Source organism: Psammomys obesus, unplaced genomic scaffold, assembly GCF_907164565.1.
Source record: "Psammomys obesus unplaced genomic scaffold, mPsaObe1.curated_primary_1811, whole genome shotgun sequence".
Lineage (NCBI taxonomy): Eukaryota > Metazoa > Chordata > Mammalia > Rodentia > Muridae > Psammomys > Psammomys obesus.
The window spans coordinates 3,643,551-3,651,715 of record NW_026596149.1 but is presented as its reverse complement, the minus strand read 5'-3'; the positions used below and the strand labels follow the sequence as shown (position 1 = coordinate 3,651,715).

Sequence of the window (8,165 nt, the reverse complement as noted above, 5' to 3'; positions counted from 1 at the left end):
GCGCCCGCCAGGCGAGGGCGGCCTAACGTCCGGCCGGCGCGCGCCCCGCGGGCCCGGCCCACTCTCTCCGGCCGCGCCGAGCAGCCGGCTCCCTCGTCCCCCACCTCCGCACACCTCGGCGCCGCCGAGCGGTGCGGGGGAGGGGAAGGCCTGGAGGTAGGCAGGCAGCGCCGCGGGCCGCGGCGGCGCGCACGCAGGCCTCGCCTCCCCGGGCCGCCTCCCTCACGCCGGCCGCAGGGCGGGCCGACGCGCACGCCGCTGACGCTCGGAGGAGGAAGCGCCGCGCCTTCCCCTCCCGCGCCGCCCCGGGCCCGGCGGGAGCCCCCCAGTGCGCCTGTGCGAGGCCTGCTCGATGATGTGTGCCCTCCTCGGGCGGCGGCGTTAGCGGCGGGGTGGAGGTGGGGCGGGAGGGCGCCGCGGAGGAGGAGGCGGAGGCGGTGGCGGGGAGGGGGGAGTCAGCAAGGACATGGCTCCTGACTCCTGTGCGGAACGTGAGTGACTGAGCGGCGGAGCCCGAGTGAGCGAGCGGCCCGGCGGCGGGCGGGCGGCGGGCGGGGGCCGGGGCCGGGGCCGGCGGGCGCGGGGGCTGCGTGTGGGGCGCTCCGCTGGCTTGCTCGCGTTTGTTAATGGTGCCCCCCAACTCCCTCTTAGATGGTCTCTAGCGACCGGCCCGTGTCACTGGAGGACGAGGTCTCCCATAGTATGAAGGAAATGATTGGAGGCTGTTGCGTTTGCTCAGACGAGAGAGGCTGGGCCGAGAACCCCCTGGTTTATTGCGACGGGCACGGCTGCAGCGTCGCGGTGCATCAAGGTAAACACCCCGCCAACCGCCCGCCGGGCGAGCGGCCCGCTCCCAACCGTCACCGCTCCCCTCCCCCCCGGCGGCAACTGCCACCGCCGCCCCTCCCCCGGCCCGCCCCGCCCCGCCCCGTGCGCAGGCCGCCGAGCCCGGCGTGGTCGCCGCGGGCGCGGGCCGGGCCCGGCCTGGGGAGCGCGGTGCGTGGGGCCGGGCTGTCATGGGATCCCGCTCTCGCTCGCTCCAGTGTCCGCGGGCGGCCGCCTGCGCCGGGCCGGGGCCGGGGCCGCAGAGCCCGGGTAGGGTGGGGGTCGCCGGGCCGGCAGGGTGACTCTGGGAACCGCAGGCCTCGGCCCCTCCCTCCGCCAGCCCCCGCCCCCCAGGCCTGCGGCAGTGGGGCAGGGGACTTCCCGTGGTCCTGAGGCACCCCAAGCCCCGGGCCTGAGACCCCGCTGCCCCGGCCACCGGGCGCTTCTGGGCAGACGGTGGAAGGTGTCCATGGGGGAGGGTCTGGCTGGTGGAGCTCAGAGCTGGCCAGTGGTAGCACAGCCTGTCTGACACCAGAGAAGAGGCAGTGGTGGCGGTGCCCCAAGAGACTTGGCAGACTCTTGGTTTATGTTTTGGATATTACCATTGGGTGAATGCTTTGAGTAGCATTCCCCCCCAAAAAAAATCTGGGGAACGCTAATAAAACATTTTTTTTCTGGCTAGTGAAGTTTCTGACTGACCATTTCAAGTGGTTGGGAGATCCAAGACCAAAGGCTAGGTGATGTTTTTGGCGGCTCACTATGTAGTCCCCTGCTTCCTTTTTCTCAAGCTAACACTGAGTGGTAGAAGTTCGTGTTGTTTTGGATAAGGTCTTGCTGTGTGGCCCAGGCAGACCACAGACATGCAGCAGTCCTCCTGAATGGGGTTTCAGCCATGCACTACTCTTTCCGGGTTACACTGAGGTGAACAGAAACCCAGGGCTACATGTGTGACAGCCAAGCACTCTGCCATGTGGGCCACGCCGAGCCTCCAAAGTACATTTCTTTAAAGGGATTGAGTATTACGGCGTGTGTGTGGGGAGGGGGTCACTTAGAGAAATGGAGAAGATACTGAGAGTAACTGGAGGGTTTTTTTTTTTTTTTTTTTTGGTTATTCCTGGTTTCTTTTAAAGGAGAAAGTTCCATATTGTCCTTGGTAGTAATTCCCAGAATTATAGCTAAGGTCAAGTGCAAAAAGTATCAAAATATGATGTTTTCTGTTAGTTTTAGTTGGCGTGTTTGTAGATGTATGTGTGTTTACTACAGTCTGTAGTTGGGATACAAAATAATGGTTATGACATTCTCATACATCTTGTTATACTTTGCTTGTATGTATTTTTCCAATACCTTTTCCCTTCTGCTTTTCTAACTTGGGACAGGGCATATCGAGAATTGGATGGTAATTAATTTTTGTTATGTAATATCTCTCCTTGTTAATACAGAAAATGTCTTTACTTTTCCCATCTAGAGGTGCTTCCAAATAAAAGTGTGTTTGGACTCTATGCTGTTTCTTTTTCTTTTTTGATGCAGGGTCTCACATAGCCCAAACTCAAAGTTGGTGTATTGACCAGGCAAGCCTTGAATTCCAGATCCTCTGCCTCTACCTCCCCAGTGCGGGGATTACAGGTGTGTGCTGTTACCGCCCCAGTCAGTGACGCTGTTTGTAACCGACGGCACATTCTTACGTTGACATACTCACATGTTTAAGAGATTAGCCTGGGCATGGCCGCTTAGGCCTATGACCGCAACCCCTGGAAGGGTCAGGCAGGAAGATCCTTGTGAGTTTGAGGCCAGCCTAGACTAAATTCAGGACCCATTAAGTTTATAATTGAGTTGAAGCAGGTTGTAGCACACACAAAGCCCTGAGTTTAAACTGTCTTGGGGTAAACTTGGCATGATGCCTGTAACCCCAGTATGCTGTGGGGTCAAGTCCTCAAGTCCATTCTAGAGGTTGCATAGCAAGTTTAAGGCCAGTCTGTGCTATGTGACACTCTGTCTAAAAAATAAAAGTTTAGGGCTGGAGAGCTGGCTCAGAGGTTAAGAGCACTGGCTGCTCTTCCAGAAGTCCCAAGTTCAATTCCCAGCACCCACATGACGGTTCATAGCCATCTAAAATGAGACCTGGTGCCTCTGCTGGTGTGCAGGCAGAATACTGTACACATAAATACTTCAAAAAAAAGTTTAGCTTTTGATGTTTAAAAGTTCTGTTGATTTTTATTGTTTCCCAATATTTTAAGACATTTTCAAGCTTTTGCTGATCAAAATAGAAGTTGGATGTGTTTATAAATTCTTAGAAAAAATTAAATATGAACATTAAAACCAACTTTTGTAGCTAGTGAGTTGGCTCAGTGGGTGAAAGATAGCTGCCACCAAGCCTGACCAGAGTTTGATTGCTAAGACTCGAGGTGGAAGGAGAGAGCTAGCTCACTTTGGCACACAGTTGCCCTACAACATACACCCACCCCGAAGCATTTCTCTGCAGTTCTGGCTGTCTTAGAACTTTGTAGACCAGGCTGGCCTTGAACTCAGAACCGCCTGCTTCTGCCTCCCAGTGCTGGGTAAAGACCTGTGCCACCAGCGCTCTGCTAGAACATCAAGTTGCTAAACAAAACAACACCCTTTCTACCTTCTCCACCTTTCCCACCTGTTTTCATGCTCAGGGTTAGACTCAGGATTATGCTGGACGAGCTGCGCAAGGAGCCCTCTCCGTGGATTTTATAGCCAGTCACTGTGACCCAGACTGGCTTGGTTCAACCTGAGTGCCCAACTTAAAAAACGGAACAAGGAGGGGGCCAATGTCTAGTAAAGGTGTATGTTGCTAAGCCTAATTACTTGAGATCTGTTGTGGGACCTACATAGTGGGAGGCAACAGACTTCTGAAAGTTGACTTACACGTGAGTGTGTGTGTGTGTGTTAGAAACTCAACAGTAAATGAAGTAACACAAAAGATGATTTCTTCTTTAAATATGAGGCTGTGGATTAGGTATGTGAAACAGTACTTGTTATATATTATATAAAGGTTTTGAATTTTTTTATACCGTTGTATTGAGATACAATTACATACCGTGTAGTTCACCTGTTTGGAGTATATATAATCCAGTGGTTTTTGGTATACTCAGAATTGTGCAAACATTACCACACGCTGTTTTAGATTCTTTTCATCGTCCTAATAACCTTGGACCCATTAGTCATTTCCTGTTTCTCCCGCCAGGTCACCACAACTTTGTTTATACATTTGCCTTTTTGGATATTTCACATAATTTTGTGTGTGTATGCTGGGCATTAAACCCAGGTTCTTGAATATGCCGAGCAAGTGTTATATCACAAACTATCAATTTATTCTTTTGATACAGTATCAAATAGCCTGGGCTGGTTTTGAATTGCTCTGTGGTAGTGGTGACCTTCAACTTGTGATCCTCCTGCCTCCATTTCCTGAGTGCTGGGATTACAGGCTTGCTCCACCAAGCCTCCGTTTAAGTGGGATGGAGATGAAGCCAGGGCTTCATACATCCTACCTATGCTGCGTTCGACCAGTTAAGCTACAGCCTAGCAACCCATAGAGTAGTTCACTTCAGCGTAGTTTGTTCTGTCTGATCATCTTATTTTTGCTCTTAATCTGTTTTTGTTTTTTGCTTGTTTGTATGCTTGTAGTCCTAGTACTTGTAAGAGACTGAGGCAGGATGTAGTCAGTGAAATCCTATCTCAAAGAAACAGGAAACACTTGGTACTTAAATGATAGTTAATGATTTTCCATTTATTTTTGCACAAAACTTGTGTTAGGTTTTTCGTAATCACCTATAAAACATAACCCAATATGCAATTCAAACAAACAAACAAACCTAACAGCATTTTGACTTATTTGCAGACAGTTGCTATGCAGTTCAGGGTGACTTGAATCTCATGGTCATCGTTTTAGCCTCTCAAGTTTTGTGATTACATACATGTGCTACCACACTAAACACTTTTGGACTTTAGCAGAAATAACCCAAAAGGTTAAGTCTTTATTTTTTTCAAGACAGGGTTTCTCTGTTGTAGCCTTGGCTGTCCTGGACTTGTTCTGAAGACCAGGCTAGCCTGGAACTCTCAGAGATCTGCCTGCTTCTTTTACTATGTTATTTTCAGTTTTATTAAATACGTCCTAAATACTACATAAGATAGTTTTTTGTTTTTTTTTTAATAAAGTAAGTTGAGAGTGTGAGAGTTAGTTGATAGGGTTTATAAAGATTGTTTTTCCTTAGTCCTCAAATATAAATATTTCATTTTCAAATTTAAACTTTTTTGTTTGTTTGTTTTTGTTTCCAACAGCTTGCTATGGCATTGTTCAAGTACCTACTGGACCATGGTTTTGCAGGAAATGTGAATCTCAGGAGAGAGCTGCCAGAGTGGTAAGGACTGTTTACCAAAAATATCAAAATACTTAAAGTAGTTTAGGATGTCAAATATTTAATATTGAATTCAAGTTTTAAACTGATTTTTATAAGATCTGAAAAAGAAATCGTGTGCGTGTGTGTCTTTGTGTACAAGTGCCACTGGGCACTTTGACATAGGAGATTGAGTTGTTTATTTAATTTTGATGGTTGAACTCAGGCCCTGTGCATGCAAACACTATGCCACTGAACTGTGCCCTCAGCACTGTGCCCAGGGTCCCTTTGCTAGAGCTTTCTTTTTGCTATTTCTGCTAGGTTTAGTAAGTGTAGGGGACAGACTGTAGGGCCTTAGTTACTCTCATTCTTGTTACTATTTTTATGTGGTGTTAGTTAATTTTGAGTGTTCCTTGTTTTCAAGTGTCTTAACATTTTTAACAAGGCAACAGGAATTTTTTTTTTTTAACTTAACTGATCACCTTTATCAGCACTTTGACTTTTTATGAAATGTTGGTTTATTTTTGGCTCCAAGAAGGTGTTTTTTTTTTTGTTGTTGTTGTTGTTGTTTTTTTAGATTTTTTTCCCCAGTAGTGGAAATACCAGTTTACTAGTTGCACGAAAGAATAGCCAGTTTTCATATGGTAGTTTCTTCCAGCGTTTACTAAAGAGTTTTGCCTGAAATTGGAAAGCAGACATTTCAACTTCTCTTCCTAGGCATATAGCAAAAGTAGAAGTTTCATTTTTCCTTGGGTCATTGTGAGTGAATAGACGCTCTGGCCCAGGAGCCAGGATAGGATAACAATTCTTAGTTGGTTATGTGTGAGAATCCATTGTAGCAGGGTTACAGTTAATTATCCTACTGTTAACTAGTAGGACATAGCAAGTGGAGGATGAAGAAGTCAATCATGCAGATTCCAAGAGTTTAGGAAATGTAGTTCATTTGGCAGCTGCTTACCTGTGTGCAGGAGGGTTGGAGGTCTCACTCCAGCGGAGTCGGCAGTGTGTAGCTATAGTTCCAGGGCCAGGTAGGTGGAGGTAGGAGATCAGAAGGTCAGAATCTTGGCTGTGTAGTGAGTTCTAGTTTGGGCTTCAAGACACCCTGTCTCCAGAAAAAATTTTAAGACTTGAAATAGGGAAAGTCTACTTTTTGCCTTTTTTTTCTTTTATCTTTAGGGTGGATAGGTCTCTTAGCGAATGAGATTAACTTGAGTTATTAGTCAACACTAATAGTGAAGTGAGGAGGCCAAAGCAGGAACATTTACAGTGTATTAAAAGATGAGAAGAGATAAGGCAGTACAGTAAGGTAGATAGAGATACAGTTAGAGGAAAAGTGCTGGTTGGGATGTGGTACCTCAAATGCCAGTTGTTTGTTTTTAATCCCTTTATTTTATGGAAGTGGTCAAAATGTCAAGAGAAATATGGTAGTTATATTGGGAGCATGTTTTATTTAATTTATTTAAATTGGTGAGATGTGGGAAACCATTAAAAAGAGGCATAGTCTCTAAATTCCTATAGTGACAAATGTGAGATAGAACGTGGATTCTAAGTTTATATAAGCAAAGTAGAGCATTTTATTCTAAGGATATGGAGCCAAAAACCTTAATATAGATGAGAACTTGAAGTAGCCCTGTTACCTCTTCTTTACTGCTTGTCTTTGTGAAAATTGTCTCTGCTTCGTAGTGATTAACTTCTGTGTATAAGATCTAATACTAAATGTTTTACCCCAATTCTGCTGTTCTCATTTTATAGATTAGGAAGCTATAGTTGTAAAGGAAAAACGTTTCTAGAATTGCAGTCTGGGCAGCCATTAAACTGCTCTCTGCCTTCTTATATTGCCTCCTGTGGGGAGAGATGACTATGTATGTCAGTTGCTTTTCACTGTTCTGTCCTTCCCAGTCTTATTAAGACAGGTCTTACTATGAGCCCAGGCTAGCTCGCCTCACAGTGTTGAGATTGTTGAGGACTACCTTATCTAGGGAGTGTACGACTAAAAAAGGTCTTTTGAATTTTTTAAAAAACAGGTGTGGGGTGGTGGGGAGGGACATGGGAAGAGAGAGAGGTGCGGATGAATATGTATGTGTGCAAAAGAATGGTTTAGAGGGGACAGTCATTGAATGTCAGTCCCCACCTTTTGACTTTTTTAAGACAGAGCGTGGTGGCACATGGCTTTAATCCCAGCACTCAAGAGGTAGAGAGGCAGGTGGATGGATCTCTGTGAGGCCAGCCTGATCAGTATAGCAAGTTCCAGGATAGTCAGGACTACATAGACTCTGTCTCAAAATCCTAAAAATAAAAGAAAAAAAGAGGGGTAGAGTTAGAGCCTCTTGGCTCCACATGTCAAGCTCGCTGGCCTGTGAGCTCGTCCAGCTCTGCCTCTTCCTCTTTCTGGACACTTGTTGGGCTGGCAGGTGCTTGCACTCTGAAGCTGCCTTTTGTGTGGGTTGGGGTATCCGAATAGAGGTGGTCAGAGCTAATGTGTGGCACTGTGGCAAATTCTCTTAGACACTGAATTGTCTCTCCAGCCTGTACCTCCTGTCCTAAGAGCCTGAAATCTCAGTCTGAATGCCATACTCTTTGCTAAAATTGCTCCAAACTGGTTTGACTTGGATAAGGTCAAGTTGCTCAGATGCCATTAGGGAACTCCGGATTAGAGATGGTTTACTTGTCAGAAAAGGAAGAGTTTTGTAAGTTGGCTCTAAGTATATTGACAGATACTGAGTAATAGTGATCCAGAATGATAAAGCAGCATTTTCAGAAAACTACAGGAATTGTACATCACTGAACTGTCTCTTAAGCCCCAACGTAGATTTTTATAGGCAAGTTTATTTTCTGCACTCAATTATTGAGAGCCTGTTTCAAGCATCCTCTCAAAAGGAAAAAATAAAAATAAAAACTTAAGTTGATTTTTTTATTTTTTATTTTATTTTTCCCCGTCTGAAGTAACTTTTTTGCTTTTGTTTTTTCAAGACAGGGTTTCTT

General features: G+C 46.4%; 1 protein-coding gene across 4 annotated transcripts in view; it reads left to right on the top strand.

Annotated features, from left to right (window-relative positions):
• Positions 1 to 274: 274 nt before the first annotated feature.
• Mllt10 (MLLT10 histone lysine methyltransferase DOT1L cofactor) overlaps positions 275 to 8,165 on the top strand; it is a 138,437-nt gene continuing 130,546 nt past the window's right edge. For 3 of the 4 annotated variants that reach the window (XM_055593713.1, XM_055593712.1, XM_055593710.1), the window contains exons 1-3: positions 412 to 517; positions 652 to 811; positions 5,128 to 5,207. In XM_055593713.1, the coding sequence (XP_055449688.1) occupies positions 652 to 811; positions 5,128 to 5,207 (240 nt within the window). In that variant the 5' untranslated portion in view covers positions 412 to 517. Of the gene's footprint in view, positions 518 to 651; positions 812 to 5,127; positions 5,208 to 8,165 lie in introns of all 4 variants that reach the window. The other variant, XM_055593711.1, reaches the window with a different exon arrangement.